Source organism: Gasterosteus aculeatus, chromosome 20 (genome assembly GCF_964276395.1).
Source record: "Gasterosteus aculeatus chromosome 20, fGasAcu3.hap1.1, whole genome shotgun sequence".
In the NCBI taxonomy this organism is placed as follows: Eukaryota; Metazoa; Chordata; class Actinopteri; order Perciformes; family Gasterosteidae; genus Gasterosteus; species Gasterosteus aculeatus.
Genome location: NC_135707.1, coordinates 18,402,416 through 18,426,158, shown reverse-complemented (window position 1 = coordinate 18,426,158; position 23,743 = coordinate 18,402,416). Strand labels below are relative to the sequence as shown.

At 45.4% G+C, this 23,743-nt stretch overlaps 1 protein-coding gene across 1 annotated transcript in view; it reads right to left on the bottom strand.

The window, feature by feature from the left end:
• Positions 1-22,744, bottom strand: part of LOC120810931 (dolichyl-diphosphooligosaccharide--protein glycosyltransferase subunit STT3B) — a 31,472-nt gene extending 8,728 nt beyond the window's left edge. The window contains exons 1-5 of the mRNA XM_040165941.2: positions 22,097-22,744; positions 6,293-6,401; positions 5,079-5,366; positions 4,133-4,198; positions 2,422-2,521 (exon numbers count right to left, since the gene is read on the bottom strand). Of these exons, the coding sequence (XP_040021875.2) occupies positions 2,422-2,521; positions 4,133-4,198; positions 5,079-5,366; positions 6,293-6,401; positions 22,097-22,377 (844 nt within the window). The 5' untranslated portion in view covers positions 22,378-22,744. The remainder of the gene's footprint in view (positions 1-2,421; positions 2,522-4,132; positions 4,199-5,078; positions 5,367-6,292; positions 6,402-22,096) is intronic.
• Between the last annotated feature and the right edge of the window lie 999 nt (positions 22,745-23,743).

The window sequence follows — 23,743 nt, the reverse complement described above, 5'->3', positions numbered from 1 at the left end:
CCCTTTATACACCAAAGGTGATCGAGGGCATCATGGCTCTTTTTACTTCTGAAGCCCAAAGGCACTGTGGCAGTGGAGGATTCGCGTCGCTTGACGCGTGTTAAATCAATGCTCCTATCGCACACAGAAGGCACCAGATTTAAAATGCCAACGCCGCTGAGCCGGCAGTGTTTCACAGGAACCCATCAACACGTTTGTGTCACATTATGGATTTTATATCACAATTCTCACTATTTGATAGTTAGTCAAGCGTCAACCTCTCCTGTAAATGGAAGAAGCATCGATCCTCCGTAGTTGTCGGGACAAAATAAAAGGCTTCTTTAAGAGGAGTGTTGCCCTCGGGGGATTAATCCTTACCCGTCTCTGAACTAGGACTGTAATAAAGAAATAGACTTCTGGCTGGAGGCTTATTGGGGCTCAAAAATCAAGTCAAGGTCGGAGGAGAGTGAAGCGGTTCTACACAGAGCGAATACTCATTCCTTCATAACAATCTGTCCACTTCAAATCTGCCAGAAGACACTTTCAGTGCGTTTGGGCCTCAAGCTGAAATCTTCCTCATATGTTACAGTGAAGTTCTGGACGATCTCACCTCTAAATAACTCCTGTATTATTACGCAATTGTCAATCCTCAGTGAGCCAAGAGATGGCTAATGAGGTCTTTGCTCTTGTTCATCTGCAACTGGGCTTAAAATAAACTTGAAGCCTTCCTTAAATCACACTGAAGGGAATCGTGTGTGGATGAAAAAACAATTCCACCCCAATTTGTGTCTGGGCATCGATCCAAACCTCAACTCTTCACAAGGAGATTATTATTGGTATCACATCAACAGGTGTCGTCTCCGTTCTTCTGTTGGAACGACATGGGCTTTCATTTCAATTTGTGCCTTTGTTATCGTAACAAAACACTATTGTAGATTTGCATTTAGAGTATGAGTAAATCTTTATCTGCAGAATGAGCTTGTTGTCAAATGGTGTCCCTCTGCATTGTACATAATTAAACATCACACATTTGTAAGTAGGCACAGTTCATGAGTAGATGTACTTGGTTACATTTCAACAATACATTTCTTCTGCTCTCATCTATTGAGCTGAATCAGTATTTTGCTGTTTTAGTACCAATAATATGCTTGTATGTGTAAAACAAAGTCAATTGTACATTAATTCTCTGCTTTTTCACAGTACAGAGTAGAAGCGTCTTTGTTAGAGTTGTTACTCTGCAGTTTTCTTTTACAAAGTAATACGGACTCAGTATCCATCTCCATGCCAACAGAGTAAACTCTTTACTTTTTGCTGAAATCTCTTTTAAAGACATATGGGAACACTTAATATTTTGTAATTGTCACCAAATATCTTGCCAAAAACTGTATTTAAATGTTTTACATATGTCTACCTGCAGGTTATAGCACCTTACCTTACTCAGCCACAAAGAAATACACATTAGGTCCTCAAAATCAAAGCACTTTTCTACTAAAAGTTAACTTAAGTTACCCAAAGCAGCCACTCGTCATTCATCTTCTGCTCACTTGACTTCCATTTGTTGGTAAAAAGCTAAAGATGCCTTAAAAGATTCCCCTTAGTGGCTCTGAGGCCGTCTGCACGTTCAGTTGGAGCTGCGTCGAAGCTTGAAAGATGGAAAATATGTAGCGTTCTCACAAAAAATATTATTTATGTGTAATGTAATCAGCAGCCCGAGTCGCCGCTGAGCGATGCGACGACCCGAGCAGGTACCGGCAGCAGAGCTGATGACCAGCAGAGTAGAAGCATCTATCTGCGTTTTCTACTCTGCTGGTGAGATAATGACGTTAGGGTATTTGTGCTCCCTCAGACGGGGGCCGATGGAGCGAGAGAAGGAGACTCTGGATCACAGGTCAGTCATACCGCTGAAATAACGCTGTAGGTTCAGAGTTCACTGGATCCCGTTTCAGGAAGAACAGTCCAAGAATGAGGGGGGAGCAGTGAGGCCTGGGACTTATTCATGATCAGTGAATGTGCAACGAGGTGAGCACTTCAAAGGAAGCACAGATTTTTTTTTTTTGCTTCCTGTATTTCACTTTTATCTCATTGCCTCTTTTGTTTGTGTGAACGTGGGTTTCTAAATAATTAAAGGCAGAAGTAGATTGTTCTTCATGATCAGTTCAATGGGTTTATACAGTGCAGATGTGACAAAGAATTACTAGGTACTCTGTCAGTACCGTGTGACTGGATACAAACTCAGTGTGTGCATGTGTGTGTGTGTGTGTGTGTGTGCATGCTTGTGTAGCTGCTGTCCTTCATCTTCACGGTTTAGCCTGGATGTCCTAAACTGTCAAATAATGAGAATCGTTGCCCCCCCTCCCCATCAAATCCTTACACCATTGAATTCATGTCCACATAAAAGCTCTGTGTGTGTGTGTGTGTGTGTGCGTGCGTGCTGCATCTCACCTATGTAGACCCTTTTACTAAAGCGCTGCATGAGGAGTAGGACAAATACATGAAGGGGAATAAGGTTGATGATGAACACGTAACCGCCCCAAGCTGACACCTGTGGGACAAACAAAATAAGAACAGTCAGCTGGCTCCAGATGTCCTTAAACAGTTTGTAACATATTCGTGCGCCAGGCGCCAGTGCTGAAGAGTGGACATGTGGTAAAACTTGGAATCTCTCTAATAGGTTTTATAAAAGGTTTATGAGAAAATGACTACACTTCCCTCTTGATTCCCTCAGTCTCCTGATGCTGCCTGTTAAATGAGGCATTCTTTTTTTTAGGTTGGAGGCTTTCCTTCGGTCTCCTCAGAGGGCCTTTTCTCATTTGCAAAGAGCTTTGTGTTTTTTGCTCATTTCTGCTCGCTTGTGGGCTTAAGTTCTGCTGCAGTTGTCACATGACCGAGACAAGCATTTTTATAGGCTTAATCCTTCTGGGCGGCCCGGCACCAAATGTCCCACTGACCGGTACCAGTCTGCGGCCCGGTGGTTTATGGACCACTGGAAGAGACCCTAAAGTGCCAAAACGTCAATCCACAAACCAATGGGTGATTCGAAAAGTTCACGTCTGACTAGACGTGAACCGTCTATGACGCACGCGCGCACACGCAGTTTAGTGCTTCTTGTCATAACGGGATTATTGTCTCTGCTGAATCCGTGCAGAGCTCTCAGCCGCAGTAGATAATCAGTATTGTGATCGGCCCACGAGTCCCTGTAGGCCGGGGAAGCGGAGGGTGCGTGTTCCTGCTCTTAGTGACGACACACGCACACACTTCTATAATGAGGCGGGTTGCAGCGAGAGGGAGGGGGGCGAAGTCGCACAGCCCACTGGGGAGCTGTGGAAGCATTATGAGCTGCAGCATTAAGACTCCTCTTCAGATTATGTTGTCAGTGGCCAGTCCCTCAAATGTGCACGCAAGCACACGTTCATAGCAAGCATACTTTTTTAATTGTTTTTCCAATAAGTGGTGTAACTCCCAGTCGGTGAGCAACTGCCAGACAAAAGGCGTCAAAGTTTACAGCGCGAGGCGTCCAAAGGACCCATCAGCGTCTGGCTGAATTATAGGCGAGTAAAGAACAGAGTTCCCCAGATGACCGTTTTTGTCAGAGTAAATTTCCCCTCGGTGATGTGAGGCAAACACCAGTTGATGGGCTTCCACGTGATGCTCGGATTTAACCATCTGTCAGGGGCACAATAATCCTTTATCGGGTGCTTGTGTGTTTCAGTCCGTGCGTAGTGTTCTCACTGCCCTCCATGGAGTTTATGACTCAGATTCCCATTTGGGTTAAAGTTTCAGATCAGGACATAAACCTGGTAGGACGGTCAGAAGAACGACTTTATTGAGACACACAGAAATTATTACAATAATTGATATTGTCATGTTGAGACCATTTTATTCAAGGGATTGATTGATTATTAATGAAAGCCCGTCTTTTGAACAAGCAATGAACTTTATGTGCAAACACAGACGTTAACATCAAATTCCATTTAACGTGTAATACAAACGTCAGAATGATGACGTCAAGCACCTAAACAATAAGTAGATCATGTAAAAATGGTCATGTCTATATATGGTATGATTAGTTGATCAATTCTACATGGTCACAATCATTTTAAGATAAAGGGCTGTGTGTGTGTGTGTGTGTGTGTGTGTGTGTGTGTGTCCTCACCATGTAGAAATAGGAGAGGCAGCATCCGATGGACCAGAACACAGATCCCGTCTTCACAGACTTCACCTGCAGGTCACACAGGACAGCATTAAGTTACACACACTCAGCGTCTCATTTACATCATATGCTCAAACGAAGCGGACCTGCTCGCTTTGATTTCCTTTATTATGAGTTGCACCTTTCTGGCTTTGCGCGCGCGCGCGCACACGCACACGCACACACACACACAAATTATTCGCCGTGTTTCCCTCATTAATGACTCGCACAAAGCGCAGCTTAAGTTAAAGGCTGCAGTTACTGGCTGGAGGAGAATGGAGGATAACTGGACCTTAGTCGGTGGGATGTGGTGGATTCAAGGAAATAACGAGTAGAAGGAGAGTTATGGCAGGAAAAGAGAAAACTATTGGATGCAATCACATGAGATTATTAAAATCATTCTGTCCTGTGTGATTTATTACTCTGTAGGAATGAGGCTTAATGCTAATTTAATCAGCTTATGCTATGCTATTACTGTCCATTAATAACATTAGCCATGATGACGGTTTTACTTCAGCCAAACAAGCTGAAAACAAAACAGAAGGTTTGTTGTTCAAACAATCTGCCTTTACAAACAGATCTTGGACATTCTAGGGAGGGAGTGGATGGAACTGCTGAGCGCAGCGGACAATTATAAACATGAAAAAAAGCTTGCAGACAAACGAACCAGCTGAAGAATTAGAGTCACGTTTTCTCTTAAAGAGCACTGTCCGAGTCTGAACATGAAAAAGAATTCAATTGCCGATGGCGAGTTTCGTTTATATAATGTCCTTCTCCTCTGAAACAAGTGGGGGGTTGTCCCTCTATTTAGATTAGTCTTCTTTTCACTCTATAAAAATATTGATTAGTAGTTTTTCAGCGTCATGCAGAAAAAAGACACAAGTTTAGGATTTGCATGGGGAGGACTTACCCAGAGGTAGTAGGTGAACTGCAGGGCGAAGATGGCGATGCCCTCGTTGTCGAAGGAGCCGGCCACGGAGCGGGAGATGTAGCCGGGGACGATGGCGATGAAGCAAGCGGCCATTAGCCCCGCCCCCTGGTTCCACAGCTCCTTGGTGAGCAGGAAGGTGGAGATGGAGGTCAGGCCGCTAAACACCGGCGCCAGGAACACGCACACGTCGCGGATGTGGACAGTGACGTGCAGCAGGTTGAGAACGTAGTGGATGAGGCCCGCCGTGACCATCAGGCCCGGGTACACCTGAGGGGGCGAGGAGGGGGGTAAGTGCAGGAAGTCTGCAGTGTTGAGCGACCTTGAAAAACATTTGTTGAGTTGTGGAGTTGGGGCTGATTCTGGAAACCATCATTTACAGTCTGAATGAGCGATTCAGCAGTAAAAGAACAGACGCGCAACGAGCTTCACAGGTACTGGACAGAAGATTAGCACATTGTCACCTACACAACCACGGCCGATGACAGCAGATCTTACTGAATTCCCAGCACACAAAACAATCTTTGAAGAATAAAGCAAATCGGAGTTGAAAACACGTTTTGCCAAGACAACGAAATGTACCCTCGACAGAAGCTGTGAAATATCAGATTTTCAGCTTTACGATGGTCCTTGAACACATCATTTGTGAGTAATGCCGAGTCAGAAAAAGTAGCCAAAAACAAAGCCCAACATTGAGTTTACCTCAATGAAACCGTTTGTTTTGACACCATTCTGTAAACAGCACCAGAGCAAACGGGCAGTTCAGCTGACAGTAAGAATGTCATTACTAAAAAACGTAAAGTAAAATAAATAAATCAAAAGAATTTGAACTTTTATTCTCAGTCATGATTTGTGACTATAACGGTCGTACGGCACAAAATACGTTATTGTGCTGATGTCTCAGTGAAAACAAGGTACTAAAAGCGGCCGATTTGTCAGCTAATGTGAAACGCCTGCACGCTGAGTGCACTCTGGTGAAGAGATCAGCCCGCGGTGGCTCTTCCTTCATCAACCCCAAACGAGGAGCTCACACGGAGGACTGTAACGTAAGTGGAGAAGCAGGAGATAAGCGCTCCGACATGTCGTGGGGTTGGAACACGGTGCAAAGGTGACCCGGTCTGTTCGTTCTCTGCCTGTTACGGTGACAAACCTGCTTCATGGCACAAACACACAGACAGAGACACAGAAACACTCACCGTGCCCCCTACTATCCTCCCCAGGGGGTACCAGGCTCTTTCGTCAAACCAGTTGAGGAACTCGTAGAAGCCATTGGTGGTGAGGTGGTGAGTCGCCCTGTAGTTGAACCTGCAACAGGGGAAGAGAGGCAGAGGTCAGACAGAGAATGCCACCAAAACCAAACCAAGAGGCTAAAGAGGACATCAGTGTCTCATTCATGTGCAGGTCAGATCTATACAGTCAAATGAAACGGGATTTTATATGCCGAGGTCAGACTTAACGTCTGGTAAAACAGCTAACAAAGCCGCTCTGCTGACCCGTTGTGCGGCGGGCCGAGTGACTCCGAGCAGGCTGTGTGAGAAGGACACTGAGGAAGACTTCAACATCAAACAAACACCCCCTTTGAGCATTTATCAGTTTGACAGTTGCAGAGCGGAGGACGTCCCCGCTGTGAGTAACGTTGGAAGTGAAGACTGACGCCACAAAGTAGCAAAACTCAACACCGCCGAGGAAAACTGATGAAATGGTGTCAACACCGAGAACTGTAGAAGACGAGACGGACAAGAGACCAGCTACTCTCAGAGCAGAGCGAAGAAAAAGAAAGCAGACATCAGAAGCGCTGTGGATGTGACAGCACAACAGACATGTAGTGTTTGGATCTGCAGGTGAGAACTTCCTCTAACCAAGCTGTGTACTTTGGAGTATCGCACTGAGATGTGAGCTGCTCAGCATTCAAGCCATCTACAGTTTGACCTTTGAACAAACTGAAACGGTCCCTGATGAACAGCAGAAGGAGCGCAGCAGGCGGCTCAGGATTGGCCGCTGGTCAAGGTTCACATATTCAAAACCAAAAGACTTCAGGGGCTTGAGAGGGGAAGCGGCCAAGTCGATTTGTTTTTTAAAAAAAGCTCTGACTAAATGGTTTCTATTCAATAACTCTACTGTTTCATTGGAGTTTTTAGAGAGTGCTAGAACACACGTTTACGAAGTAAAGTGTCTCTTTACGCTACGCAAACAAAGAGACAAGGTCAGACATGGAAGACTAAGTAGTGGCCTATTTATGTTGGGCTCAAACTAACACAAATGATTTGCACCACGTAGAACATATTCAGGTGGTTGACACAGCAACTACGGGAGACAAAGCTCTGCTCAAAATCCAGAGCTGGGCTTCCTTCAGTGACACATGGACACCAAAAAAATAATCTTGTTGGGCTGTTAAACAAGTGTGTAACAAATTTAGCTGCAGCTGGATGGAAACACTTGTTGCCACTGCATGAGGGAAATCACTCAGGGCTCGCTGCACATCTGAGCTGGAATACATTTGTTTACACATCTCTGTAAGGAATAAAAGTCGGTCCAGCACGCAATAGAATCTTAGAAGAGTCTGTTCGTCTTTCTAGGGCACGATGATGTCAGGTACTGGAGTCACCACCCTGCTTTATTATTTCTGATAACAACAAGCCGCTGCGTGTCTCCCAGGTGGCCAACAAATCCGAGGCAAACAGAAGAGCCGAGTCACCCGTCGATGACCTGCAGCAGCCAGATGAGTGTGTGAGAACTGGGGCCTGGCAGGACCGATGAGCCATTCAGCTCTGAGGAGACGGGAGGTGGCCTCAGCCGCACGCACACGCCCTTGTGTGTGTGTGTGTGTGTGTGTGTGTGTGTATCACTGTGAAAAAGAAAAAAGTCTGCATGTTGTTTAAGCTGGTTTAAGTGTTGGAACCCGGCTGCCATTGTATGGCTTCTACACTAAGGCACGAACCATGAATGTTCACCAGTGGGTTTTACTGTGTGTGAAATACTCTGTATAGCTGCAAGCCCAGTCTGCAGAGGCATTGGGGTTGGACAGGGGGAGAGACAATGCATTGGTCAAAGTCAAGATTGTCTGTATTATCCGTGAGGGGAACCGAACAGTCGGTTCTGATTTAAACCTGACGGGCCCTTTTTGACCCGCGCAGCTTTGGTAGTCTTTATGGTAGTGGTTTAAAGCACAGACCAATAGCATTGGAGTTAAGCCACCATTGATTAAGCAATCAAGGCATATTAGAGAGACAGCGGCTAATTCCAAAGAAGACGAAATAAAATTTTTAGGAAAAAGACGAGTGAGACACAGGTGGGAAAACAAAAAGTGGACAGTGAAAGTAGAGCATTTAATCCAGAAAAGTGCCGATGTGAATCTCCATTATGAGGCACAATGAACTCCTCCATGTGAGGAGCAGAACGGCCCGACGCATCCCGGCAGGACATGATAGAGCTCAATTCTACAACTGAGCAAAGACTGCGGGAGTGGCATATATAAATATTCCATGAAAATTTGGATTATTTATAATTTGCTGAGACTAGAGTCCAAATGTAAAACAGAAAAAGGGAAAATTTAAGCTTTTCTTTTCCCTGTATTTTTTTATTTTTATTTGAAGCACTTTGTTTTTATAGTCTTTATTTTGAAATACAGTCCTTTTTTTCTTTTAGAAATCTTTTATTTTTTCAGTCATACATACAGGTACATACAGGGGGGAGATCGCCATGACTTGGATTGAAACGTGTTCAGCTAAGTATTAATTATTTAGTAAGGATTAAGTTAGTTAGATAACTCTTATTTAACTAGTTACAAGGGCTTGCTTGCTTGCTAGCTCACGTTAGACAGTGAAGTTACTGCCTTGTGGTTAACAGACAATCCTCTATTTGGGTAAAATACAATTAGTTGAGACTGCAGTTGGCTCGAGGTTTAAATGTTTTCTTCTTTGTTTTGAAGAAGAATGGATCAATCAGCTCAATAGTGTGGAAGCTGTGAATCGGATGCAAAATGGTCAAGCTGTTTGACATTGCTTTACATATTGCTTAACACAAGAAACTACAAAGAAATAAAAATCTGCATCTGTAATGACAGATGCATTTACAGGAAGATTATTAAAGATTGTTTATGAGATCATCATGTGTTCAAATGTATCTGCAAAAATCAGTCAATAAACGTGAACTAAATTTAATCAGCATGGCTTAGAAACCAGTGGAGAAGAGCATGTGTGAGCCAAAGCTGTGCAGGGCAAACAGGGGGAAGCCTGGCACACAACACCCTGCAGAAAATAGATGGGAATGCAATAAAAGTTTAGTCCGGCTTTGTTGCTTATTAAAAAAAAAAAAAATCACAGATGTGTATTGTTGGAGAAGCAACTTTACAGCACAGTTCTGCAAGCTCTTAAAGTCACATGAAAAGTTGGATGGTGAAAAACAGCTGAGGAAGGAGCTCATCTTATTTTCACGTGATGCCCTCACTCGATGCAGCGCGAGTCTGTCATTCTGAATCAGCCTGCATGCGCCACAGGAAGTGGAGCCCGATCGGATCGGTTTGTTGAATCACACTAACAGAGTCTTAACAGGTCTTGTTTAGTGGGTCGCCCGCCTGTCGATACCCAAATGCACAAGCAACCAAGATGTGACTTTAAGAAAGGTTTCCACGTCCTATGTTTGGTAGAGAGGACAGTGTGTGGGAATACAGCCACAGAGGGTTAGAGTCGGGAGGACGGGGGAAACCGAACAAAGATATTTATTAAAATCTGACCAGGTCTCATTCAATCCCCACAAACTACAAGCAGGGTTTTATTGTATTTTACTCCGGGGCCAGGTCTAATGAAAACCTGCTCCACGTATCCTGGGAGTCAGAAAGTAGAACCATCGGTGATAAAGTGCTTTCTTTTTTTCCTTACAGCGACTTGCTGTAGATTCCCAAAGACTATTTCCTGTTTTGACCCGAGTGAGTTTGTTCAATTTCATATCAGAAGAGGGATCCCGGTTTTTATATTGGGCACTAGACACTGGATCAGAATACTAAAGATAACATTACGCAGTGGTTCCCTAACTTAAAACTGTTAAGTGGAAAATACTTTTAAGTGCCACCTTTTTTAGAGTATATATTATAATGCAATTAATTCAAAACAATTTTTGACTGACATTTCAAATTTGATCGACCCATTAAACACATTTAAAAAGAGATTTGTTTAAAATCAGTGTTGGGAGTAACGCGTTCCAAAGTAACGAATTACTGTAATTCCACTTCTTTTAGCGGTAACGAGCATGTGACGAAGTATTTTCTTAAATAAATTAACGCAGTTACAATTACTGAAATCAGTTTGTTACTCGCGTTACTCTCTTTTGTGACGCGAAGCGGAGGGCCGGCAAATAGTAAGTAAATAGCTGCCTGTCAGCACAAAATAGTTGTGGCCACCAAACGTCATGACGAAGGACCGCAGGCCGGCGGATGCTGCAGGCGCCGCTCCACGCAAACAACCACGGCTCCACTTCACACAGACTGCAGTGCAGCGATGAACCGGGCAGAGCTGAATAGATTGATTGCTCGCTATGTTGAAGATGATGCATCCTGTCAACTGTCGAGTCAGCTGCCTTCAGGCAAATGCCGGAAACAGTTATTTTGTATTAAGTTAAGTATTAAAAAGGACTTTTGTACTATTGCTTGATTTGAAGGCCTGTTGCACTGTTGATTACAATAAATAGGTCTAAAAAATATGTTTATTGTGTTTGACTGTTCAGTACTGTTTATATTCATTACATTTAAAAAGCAGACATAAAAGTAACTTAAGTTACTTTCCAGAGTAACTAATTACTTTTGATGCACAGTAACTGGTAAGTAATTCAATTACCTTTAGTAACTGTAACTAAATACTCATTTTCAGTAACTTGCCCAACACTGTTTAAAATAAATCAATACCAAGTTCAACCTATAGTTGTAATTTGAAAATAAAATATAAAAATTCAACTAAACCAATTTGAATATCAAAAACAACAAGTACTTCAAGCAAATTTGCATTCATTTGATTTTAAAATACCTGAGTCGACTGATGGAACAAAAGGTCAGAAGAAAAAGGAAAAATCAATGTTGAACTGGCGTGGATCCAAACCCTGTAAACAGCCCAAAGGAGCAGCAGGGCGCCGTCGCTCCGCTGCTCTGGCTCAGCCCGCGGCCTCCCTCTGGCATCGCATTGCTCTACGCTGACAAGTCTGGTGAGAATATATTTTTGAAAATCAATAAGATGGAGATCAACAAATTGGGGAAAATGAAGACCGTGAAAAAGGACACACGGAAGCGATTCCCTTTCCTTGGGGTCTGGTTAGCTCGGAGACCTTGAGTCGTGTCCGAGGGGGGAGGCAGCGAGGATCTGTATCGCTGCTAAAAACGGTCGACCTTTGACAATTTGAGACCAGAGATTCACGGCACAGAGACAACTTTACTTCCAGGAGTGAAAATATCTCTATTTTGAAGTCACAATTGGATAATGGCCATGTCTTGGTGAGGGGTGAGCGCTGGTTGGTCACTCGTCTCAGCCCTCTGCAGTCATGATGATATTGCTTGCGCGACACGTCTAAACGCGGGACAGCGGCTCGCGGGGACTTTGTTTACTACGGAGGCATCGAGTCCTCTTCACACAGCCTCGGGAAAAGCAACAGAAAGAACCAAATGACAACACACTGTGTGCAGGTCGACAAGTCCGCCTCCGCTTCTGGCTCGCGGAACTCAAGTTGATAAATGGCTGCATCTCTGTGGAGCCGTACAGGACTTCTTCTCATCAGATGGCTGATTTGGATTCATCATGCCTGCTAACTTATATAACACTGAACATTGGGCTGTGTTTATTTAGTATAAAAACTAAATAAACACAGCCCATTCCCTTTCATCACCGCTCTGACCGCCGTGAACTCTGCAATACCACCAGAAAATCATGAGCAGGTCCGTGTGTGTTTTGTGGGCTATTAACTGCAGACTATGAGACCGTGTTCTGCAGTTTTTCCCGTAGTCCTCATGTGACTTTTACCAACATGCTTTATCTTTGACCATTAGCATCTCGCAGCACGAGCTGGCCGCTCATCCTCCATCTCTTCGGCCCCAAAGCGGTGGAAAGTGTCCCCACACTAAAGGATGGCGATTACAATAATCCAAAGCATAAACATTCCCAATATGGAGCACGTAGGTTGATGTGGCCACGCAGGAACAGGAACTGTGGGAAAAAACTAGCCATGTGCATTAGGAGCCAAGTAGAGCATTTGCAGCTTGTCACGGAGGCCTGGAGCTTTGTCTTAAATTAGAGGTCACGGGTTCCATCAAGGGTGGGGGAAGCCTGCGTGATGAAGGAGGCAATATGTTTCTGTGGGACGGGCTTCTGGGCCGAGCCCGTCCGATTTGTCATTTGGCTCTCGGGCTGAAAGAGGGAAAAAAAACTGCTTGCGGACTGAAATCGCCAAAGACAACCTTGCAGAGTCCGTTCCGAACAACAGTCCCCCTAAAGAGGTTAGCACAGCTGCAATAGCATCACTTATTACAGATGTTTTTCAATGGAGGAAAGGCAAAGAAAGGAAACCACTCTTTGCTATTAAACCAGAATGGCTTCAGATCATAATGAGAGATTGAGTGATTGAGTAATGCTTCATCCACTCACCTACCAGGGTTTCCCTCATAACAGCCGTAGTTAAATGCTACGGCAAAGTGACATTTCCATTTAAACTAACAAAAGTCAAACAAGCTCAAGCTCTTTCTGTTAGTGATCAAACTGGGACAAAGAATGTTCTATCCTGATGAATATTTAGCTGTTGCATTAAAACATAAATCAGCCGTGACAAGGCAAAGCCATTATGATAATTTCCTTTCTTTTGTTTGTACATCTAATCTGTGTAACAACCATTCTCTGATGGGAGGTGTGCTGACTAGTCAATTCCTTTAATTGCACATTGACGAGGATCTTAAAGGCAGCGTGGGGGAGATTTCCAAAGGAGCATAGCGGCGGCGGGGGGGCGGGGGGTGGATCGGCTGTAATTTTTGTACAGCAGGACTGAGCACAACTTTCCCTTTCTTGCTTTTCTGTTTTCGATTTGACTCGTCACGCTCTTTGCCACGGCGTGCTTGTCATCACTGGAAAGTCCCACTTGGACTACCAAGAATTGTCTGTTGTAACCGCCACAGTTTGCACAGTGCTCATTGAACACCAAATACCCATTTAATACATAAAAAGATGTCAATTGATCCAAAGTAACAACATTTACTGAGATACTGCATACCATACCAACTCCTGCACGGCAACCTTGACATGCTGCAAAATGTTTCTATTGGTAAAGCAGCTGCCTTACTAAACCTCCAATCAATGCACTTATATGAACAAGCTCTACATGCAATTCAAAAAGATCTACGAAAGAAAGATTGTGTCCAAAACAACTCTCAGCATGGCGATAGGGGTCGGCAGCACTAACAGTGCTAACACAGCTACTCAGACCCTGAGTGAAGGTCTCTGACAAGGAAAGCAGGAGGGTTGTTGTGGTGCGATCGGGCCGGGGTTTGGGAGAGCGAGAGCGGCTGTAGCCTCAAATGGGATTAGTGCTACAGGGGATGCGAGAAGCAGGTTCGTCCATTCGAATTTTGTTGATATTTTACACCCCTTACACGGTTTCAAATTGGCTTAAACTCAGGACCGTTAATGCTAGAAATGTGGTATTCCTCCACGCTCTGCAGGTCTGTCCTGCAGCCTGTTCAGAAAGGTGGTCCTTGACCAGAATGCACACATCCACATTCGTTAGACCACCAGGCCTTTCAAAAGCAGAATCTGGACCAACCGTACCAGGATTTATTGTCTGGATCCGGGTTCATTTACGCAGCTAGAGAGACTCACATAGGCCAGCGTTTACAGAAGGGCTTCTATGCATGACAGAAAATATGAACAACAATGCAAATATTCAAAAGTCCCGGCACTTTTTTTTTGACTAACAGTAAAGAGGCTAAAAGGTACAAGTGGATGGATGTATATGTAATATAGATATATGTACATTCAGGAAATATTGGGGTGCTGTAGGGGTCCCTTGTGGCGGCCATTGAAGGTTGGTTTTCTTCATTTACTGAATCTTAACATCACATCTTATCATCCATATTTTCCTATGAATGTGCAAGAAACCGTTTTATTTGCTAGGCAAGGAAGCAAAGGTAGAAATGTGGTGTCATTTAGTAATTGAGTCAAACCCAACTTAATGAGATGTGTGCAGTTGTAGTTTTGGGGTCTTATAAACCCATGAGGGTTATATAATAAATTATATACATTTACAACGATCCAAATTAAATTTCTGAAAAAAAAAAGGGTTTCCATGAGGGATCCAGCTAGACTTCTAAGGACAGAGCAGATATCTTCGCTGCACATTAGCAAGTTACTGATTTGCTTCAGCCAAGCGAAGCATCCCTGTGACACCAGGACACACGTCATTAATCTTGATGGTTAAATCAGAATGTATCACCGTTGTATTTATATCACTGTCCAATATATCTATGTATATAACAGGAAGGGCAGACTAGTGAGCAGCCACACTGCATCCATTTCCTACTTTTAATAATGCATACTTCAAATCAACAGCAAGCTTTTGATCACAGATGGACTGAAATGATCTCAGGTGACTTTCTTCGATGCCATGGGGCAATCTGCTGCACATTTTCTGTAAACTAGTGCAGTCTGACTTTACCAGTGTGCTTTCCTGCCTGCGCATGAAGAGAGCATGGCAGCTTCTCTTCAGCGACGGAACAGGAAGTGTGAGGACACACGGGGCAGAAGTAGGGGCCCTTCAGCAGAGGCGCGTGCGTGCTGATGGGTCGACAGGGGTTGCATACAGACACAATATAGATTTATTCTTTCTGTGGTGGTCGGGGGCCCTGGTCTAATACACACAGAAAACTGCTAATTAGAGCGCAATGTCATATATTTAAGAAAAAAAATGATAATACCATTTGTTGCATCATTTAAGGAACAATAGAACGTCCAACTAGGTTAAATCGGTGACAGACCCCCCCATAGAACTATGACAGAAGTTGAAAATAATCTGGTTGGGCTGCAGAAATCTAATCAAATCACAGGATAAACCAATTAAAACCAGGCACAGAGCAGAGTTAAGAAATCCTCAAAGAAAATGTAACTGAGGGCTGAAGTAAAATGAGTCCAAAATGTGTCTTTATGTTTGCATAAAGAGAGAATGTGCAAGGGAAGCAGAGCATCCGGTCAGCATCCCTATGATGTGATTAGAAACAGACAGCACAAACTAATGTGTTAGCAGCACGGAGGCACGCTGACAGAAGTAGAAGTTCAAAGCAAGCTGGGAATCAAAGCAGAGAAAAGACGTCTACTAAGTGGCCACTTTATTTCATTCCTCGCAACTACAATCAAAAGATTTTAAAAAAGGGACACTGACAGCATCCCAGGTTTGCTTCCAGTGTAATAACCTCAATAAAGACATTCCCTCTATCAAATGAAGCCACAATTGTATAAAACAACTGCAAACACAGAAGGTTCATTACTTGCGCTGCGTCACAAGGTCGTGTCGGATGCCAAAAGTCAGATTGCTTCACAGAGTAGAAACTACAGCCAAAGTCTCTTTGAACCAATTAGCTTGTAATGGAGGAGCTCAAAGTGGTGAACGTGTTGGGGTGAATGGTAAAGAGAGGTGTGTGTGTGTGAGAGAGAGAATCTAATGGCGGTAAAATGAGAGGAGCTCTTTGCAGATGCTTTGGGTGAACACAGAATCTCGACCTGGAACCGCACCGACAACCTCTGTCAAAACACATGAACGAAAACATGAGCATGTTTTTCCCACATTAGTTTAGAGATTGACAGTAAAGAAACGGCGTGGGTACGAGAGTATTATGAACAACGACATTCACAGAATTAAACCGCCGGCGTTCTGAGTAGTGTGTGCGTCTCCGGTCAAATGGGAAACAAGACGTCAGGGATCCAAACGGGGAACGCCGCTTTTGTCTGTTGTGTGACCTTGTACATTCAATAGTATTTGGGGTCCTAATTGCTGGCTCGCTGAATCCTGGTTAACACCACCATGGCTCTGGTATCGGGCTCGTTCACATCAACGGAGGGAGGAACATCCGTGTGCTGTCAGCTAAAACCCATTGACACATACTGTACTGTTGCTGCTAACAGAGCTGAATACGCCGTCTTTACGTCACCCCTCTTTCCAAATAGGATACATAGTTAGCTGCTTGCACAACTCAAATCTTCAGCGCGGTAGAAGAGATTAACAGAAGCTGGTGGAGGAGGAACTGCGTGCGGAGCAGCAACAGCAAAGTGATAAAGCGTCCACACACACACACACACACACACACACACACACACACAACCTGATCGACTGTGATAACGTGTCTTCTTCCGCTTACTGAGATCTCACAGTTCAGTGTTACATTCACAGGAAGAATCACTCATGTCAAAATGAATGACATTTGCCCTTAATGGCTCAATACCATTCAGGCCTAAATGTGACCCAGTTGGACATCTTCTCCCACATCAATGTGGTCTAATCGGTTGGGCCCTTTACCTGAATGCAAGCTTAGAATGACTTATCCTGTTCTGCATTATGATACACTAGAATGTGTGTTCTGCACGCTGAATAAAGGGGATCTTCCACAAACTGATTACTGTGAAAGAATTTGGCTTTTCTGACGTTTCATAACGAACAACAGGTCAGTGCAACGCAGATGTGCTGACACAGCGGCAACGACAGAACTGTGAAGAAAGGAGGCGAAATCTGCAGCTCTACAATCAAAATCAGCTTCTTTTCAGAATCTCCAGCAAACACTTTTTTCAGATCGCCATGAATTAAATTATTAAATTATTAAATTAAATCTGAGAAGCAACTGCTTTGCTTTTAAAGCGGCTTCGCCTGTGACCGCTGACATTTCCTTGCTCCAAAACAGTGAAGAACAATGTTTTCATTGAGGCAAAATGATGGCTGCATATTTTTTCCCGATTGGTCAGAGCACCAACTTTTACATAATGACCTCTTTTACCTTTTTTTTTACCTACCTTCCCGCACAGTGCTCAGTACATCACTGAGGGCAAAACGGCCTCACTGGCCCGGCAGTCAGCATGACGCCACCATTGGCTTTTTGACTTCTGCTTTGAAGGCTCCATTTCGTCTTTGCCATCTTGTGGTATTTTGCATCTTATGAACAGAAGGTATATTCTATGTGTATGTATGGAGGAGTGCATAGAGACGCCTCTGGTAGCAGCAGCGACCAGTCAATCCCAGCAGCCCCGCCCGAAGCATAATCTGCTTTACTTTAATTCAATTCATTTTATTTTGTAGCCCAAAATTGAAAATTACAAATTTGCCTCAGAGGACACTCCGTGCACATGCAATTTCAGGTCTTCATTGTGGTTAACAGCAGACAGGCTTCCAGAAATCTGAATTCATTGGCCCCTGGGAATGAATATTCAGACCAATAATTTACTAACAAACTAACACAATACCACCGACTTCTGTAGCAGAATGGACCATGCGCTTAGTCAACTGAATTAACATAAAAGCCCTGTATTAACAATAACCCCTCAAATGCCAGTGTTCCCCATAGGTCAACAGGGCCAAGGGGGTGGGTTTCCCCTACCAATACAACAGTAGCAGGAAACACTGCATGTTACATGACGTGTTAAAGGCTGGGAGCAGGGATCACAGGCAGTAGCAGCAGTGGTGACCTTAATGAGCTGCATGGTAGGAGTGCAGCAACCGGCCCGGTCCTGGAGTCAACAACTCGCCATTTGCCAAACTGCAGCCACCTGCGAGCGATCAGACCCCGTCGTCTCCTCCACCCGTGCTGGTGGAACATCCGCGCCCCCCCCCCTGCCCGGCCAACAGCACCCCTCGTTGGGCGGAGTCACCACCACCGATCGAGTGTCAGGTGGTCAGCCAACAGGCACAAATGGTCACGACCCCGGTGACCTGAGCACAGGGCGCCGCTGAAGGCAGCTGGAGTTACTCACTCTCGTGAATCATCGGCCTTGCATTGCTGACCTGGATCCAGTTTGTTATTTTTTACCGTCCCATACGGCCGAGGGGGAAGAAAATAAAAAAAGGAGTCTGACTCACTCTATATTTTGACCTCAGCAGCTGTGAATGGATCGAGATGATTAAGCAGTAATGATGGTGGCAGTCCGTGAAAATGAAGACCGGCTTAATATGATCGGATCTGATTCCCAATTCGGTTTCAATGAGGCACTTTTCATTTCTCCTCCCTCCCATCATTTGCAATCCTTCAAAAAGGCTCCTTTTCATCTAAAATGAATAGAGGAAAGACTAGATCTTCAGGCACAGCAGCTGGTGGGCTATTACGGAACACAACCACCTCTAGTTCCCGTTTCACAGCACCTGGTTGTGTGGCACGCCGGATGATGGCCCCCCTCTTGCAGCCTGGTGCGCGAGAACAGTGGTGCATGATTTGTCAACTCCATCATCACCATCAATAAATTGTGAGGCCGTTTTTCTATGGTCTTCCTTTTGTGCGTGTGACAAAAAGGGAGCATTGTATCCTCACATCACCGGGGACGCCGTCTGCTCTCACATGGTCCTTCCCAGTTCACTCTGCTGCCGTCTAACGCTTGATATTCGTTTTGGGGAAAATCAGTCACAAAGCCGAGCAGCAATCTTGTCATCTCGGTCACCTTCAGACAAAAGCTGGCAAACAATTAAATCAATCATCAAAACAGAGTAGTCAATCGATTGACAAATTGATTATTCAGCCAATCAATGTTGCTTTGTCACATGACACATATGACTAATAATTACTACCGTAGCCTATTTTTGTACCCTATATTTTTAGTTGTCAAGAGAAACATTTGAATCACAAATGATCTCCAGCAAAGCACTAACAGCACTGTAGCAGCGTTCCTTCGGTGACATTTCTAAGCCGCAATTGAGCTGCAAACACAGTTCATTTTATTAACGCGAATGACAGGAGATCTTTAAGTTCTTTTTGTGTTGTGTTTATTTCACGCAGCAAAAGAGTCAACTAAACACATAAAAAACACATTCCGTTACACGGTGGAAAAACTGTTCCAGTGGCTAATGCAGCTCATCTCAGCTGCACCTGCTGCAAACATGACGTCAATATAAACGTGAGCGTCAATCCAACATATATACCTGTCGGAAACGGAGGGAATCCTGGGCTCAGCTCCACCACCAAGAAGCCTCAGCAGAGGTTGTTCTACCTGAGGCAGCTGAAGAGATTCAACCTGCCAAAGACGATGATGGTGCTCTTCTACACGGCCACCATCGAGTCCATCCTCTGCTCCTCCATCACTGTCTGGTACGCTGCAGCCACAGCCAAGGACAAGGGCAGGCTGCAGCGTGTCATCCGCTCTGCAGAGAGGGTGACACGCTGCAGCCTGCCGTCCCTGCAGGACTTGTTCGCTTCCAGGACCCTGAAGAGAGCTAAAAAGCCGACCCCACTCACCCCGGACAAACAGTTTGTGCCCCTTCCATCTGGCAGGAGGCCATCAGGACTAAGACCTCCCGCCACACCAACAGTTTCTTCTCGTCGGCAGTCGGGTTCATCGACAGAGCCATTGACGTTCCACCGGTCACTTTCCGTTCGCTGGTGCACTTTATTTTCAAGCCTTTATTTTTAAACTAACCCATAGCATTATTTTTTATTTTACTCCTTGTGCACTGTTGTCTTGTTGTCCATTGTCGTACTGTCTGCTGTTACGCACTAACTGCCAAGTCAAAGTCTGTGTATGTCTGACATATTATGGCAATAAATGATTCCTGATTCTTGAGTGAATATATGGCACGTGTTCAGCTCCTGGACAACATGGACCAATCAAAAAACGAATAATTGGCATTTCAGAAACTTCAATTAACCCATACAAACACTTCGGACTCACACCAACCCGAAGAGTCTTAAAGTAACCAGCGTGAATCAGTTCAGCCAATGAGATCATTGGGCAGAGACGTTGGTCATCAGGGAACACGTCTTCTCTGACAACATGTAAGAACTCATCTCTGCTTTAATATGTCATTCTTCATACAAACTACAGACGTTAATTGCACATAAATTCCCCCTCAGACCATTAGTGACTGAGCTGGATGACCGTTGGATCAGAGACCTGCTCCGAGGGGGGTCCGGCTTACAAGCAAGCGCATCGGACAGAGACGAAAGCCCCAATGGAAACGTTTCATTCCTTTCCTCTATCCGCAACGTTCTGGTCCTGATTAACAGAGCCCAAGCTCAAGGCCCAAAGCACGAAGCCTGAAAGCAGATCAGATCCAACGGCGCGTCTATCGCTGGCGAGGGAAAAGGGACTATTAACCAGCCGCATCAAAAGGACACATCACACAGGGGAACAGGGCGAGGGAGAGGAGAAGCCTGGTAGTGGCGAGGGGGGACACAGCCCTGAGCTCCTTTGCAATCATTCTTTTAAAAAAAAAAGATAAAAACCGACTGCAACATTGTGAGTGCACAAGGGAACTGTGATCAAACGGCAGTCGGGAGAAAGGCTGGTAACTACGTCGCTTTTATCTTCCCGAGCGCTGGACAACCTCGAGGTGACTTTAGTGTGACCGCTGAAAGCTCCTTCTGCACTTTGCAAATGTCTGTTTGCAAAAAGGAAAAGAAAAAAGCAGGTTCAAACTCCAGCCTGTTGTACAAAAATGACAGTGTGGCAAAGACGACACACGGCAGAGGGTTCCCCTTCCACAGATGAGGCGGCGGGACATACACGTAAGACCAAATATTACCCGACCTTTCACATAGTGCATCACCAGAGTTCCTGCTCGACACACGCGCACACACAGCCATCCAAATAGCTAGTTTGCATGACGCTGCCAGCCGGAAAGCAACGGGTGAAGCCGTAGAACGAGGACAGCGGCGTATGAGTACGTTTCCTCCTTGGCAGGCCACGTAAGCCGCTCAGACAGCGACGTGCGGGACTCTGCACCCGGCCGGACCTCTCAGGCCTCCCGCTTTTATTCAACAGACAAGACACCGACACTTTAATCCACACTGCCTGGTCTCAGAATAATCATTGACATGCTCCCTGTGATGCAATGGAGAAGTGGGTCATGGCAATAGACTCTTGGAGTTAAAAAAAAAAAAAGGAGGTTATGACGATATCTGCCAGAAGTCCCACTGAAGTGAGAATAGGCGATGTGATATCGCAGGTCGGGGCCCAGCTTGGTTTGACTCAGGCGAGCTGAAAGACAGCATGAGCATGTCATATATACAAAAATGAATGCGTGCAAAATCAGACTCTTTTTTTTGCCAGGTCTCACGACTCATCTGCTGGCAGCCCAGTCTGCCAATCTGATTCTGATCCAGTCAGCTGCTGGCCGGGCTGCGAAATAACTAACCAAACAGTTTCATTCAAATCAGCAATGTGTACTTCAAGCAGTCACTTTCAAGGCCACGCGCAGTCTGCGTGCTGGATATTATAACGCAGATATAAACACAGATGCAACACACGCCGGTTGAACTTCACAACACGGATCGCCGGCTAAAGTCCCACGGAACCACCGAATAGGATCAAAGCACTGAACAGAAGGACGAGCCTGTGGTCCGTGGCGGCGTGCGGAGGCGGAGAGCCGAGGGGACCGGCGGGTACACAAAGGGCGGAGCGCCGTGTCAGAGGGGCTCCTGCCGGCTGCCCCGCTGCTGCTGCTGCTGCTGCTGCTCCTTTTCCGGGTTCAACCCGCGTCAGATAAAGGCTGTCACCATTGTGCGCGTTTGCTCTTCCCGCCCCCCCCTCCTTTCTTCTCCACTGGCTGTTACTACGGTTTAATGAACGACAATGGAGGAGGGGGGGGGGGGGGGGGGGGTACAGCAATACCCAAACATACACTAAACTCAGTGAGTAACCACGCGGTTGGAATTTGCACACAAAAAATGTAGGTTTCCTCCACATGTTTGGAAAGACAATGCAACCGATACTGAATGCGTGTGGGGGCATTTCTTGACAAACAACGCAAAGAAGCTAGTTGTGTGTGTGTGCGTGCACGCGCGTGTAACCCGGACTCACCAGGGGTCAAACTCGTGAATGATGCTCTCGAAGCGAATGACAGCGAAGAGCCGGGCGCTGAAGCCGGCCAGCCAGGCCAGGAACAGGATGGTGAAGGACAGCAGGGACTGCCACCCGGCCGGCTGCGACAGGCCGCCGGACAGACCTCCCCCTCCGGCCGGCCCGGCGTCGCTGCCTGGCTCCGCCACCGCCGCGCTGCTGCGTCCGTTCCCCGAGTACGACGCTCCGGAGGTCAGCGCCGATTTGTGTTTGTTGTCCGAGGCCGGGTGATGCTCCGCCATGTTATACGTCAGTCCCGTCTCCAACCTTTTTTTTCCCTTTCTCGCTGCCACGCTCCTCCTCCGAAACGACTTGCACCACCTTCCCTTCTAGCCCCCGTCACCCGTCCCCCCCCCTCGCCCCCAGGCCCCGAAACGGCCGGCTGTAACCGCAAACTTTAGAGTCTTACTTCCCACCAAACGCAAAAGCAGCTAAAATAATCCCGAGAAGTCACATAGCCGCGCAGGTCTGCAGCATTCTCGAAGTGTCACACGCGACTCGGGCAGTTCCTCCTTCCTCCTCGGGAGCTGCGCGAAGAGAGAGAGACAGGTACTACCAGGAAGTAGTGAGACACGGCGTCGGGGGGAAACCAATCACGCGGAAGAGCGCGTATGACAGACAACTCGAACAGCCAATGACAGAGCAGACATGTGACGCGGAGGACGCTGTGAAGCGAAGGCGTCGTGACGGACAGATGCAACAGCCTATTGCAGCCGAACAGCACAGGGGTGCTGGAGTTTGGTGAGCCAATGAAATAAATGAATTTTACTCGCGCTGTATCGAAAGGGCCATCGTAAGTATGACAGGGCTCAGCAGTGGGTTCAGGCTCTGAATAAATGCCAGTAGTTACTCCCCGACACCGGAAGTAGGAGCTGTAATTCCCTAATGAACAAACACTTGCATAGATGTCAACAACGAGCCATTTATCGAACATTTCAACAAACTCAAAGGGGTGAAACTACTAATATTTGTTATTGGTCAATAACCAATCAGCTACAGCTCAAGTCAGTCCAGCAATTTTGAATTGGACTTACTGAAAGTTAGAGGACTATATATATACACAATCAACCCCCTACCCCGCCCTCCTTCCTTTGTTGGTGTATTAGTAACCACTAGGTACAATATTTATAAAGTTTTTGTTGTAAGTAGTTGTAAGTCGTTAATTGGGATTTTGGGAAAATGTATTTTTTAATTTGAGTTGTAACATATATTGAAAAGCATTTGTGTTAGATTTACGCTGTCTTTTGTCTTGCTTTATTGACATCATGATTGCAGCAGGTGCAACACAGAAGTGCTGCATTAGGCACAAGAACACAGTTTTTCTACCGTGTGACAGAATTCGTTATTTGTTCATTTAATAACAAATAATAAATTACACGCTTTGCTGCATAAAATAAAGACAAAAAAATAATTAAACAAATTCCTGTCATTGGCAAAATGAAGTCACTGTGTCTGATGCTAAACTGAGAAACGGCACCTAAAACGCCGCTACAGTGACCTATCAAAAACCTGCACCCTATGTGTATTTGTTGCTCACTAGTTAAATCCACTGATTAAATCCATTACCTGTTCTGTTCCATTTCATTCTATTCCTTCACTTGGACTCTC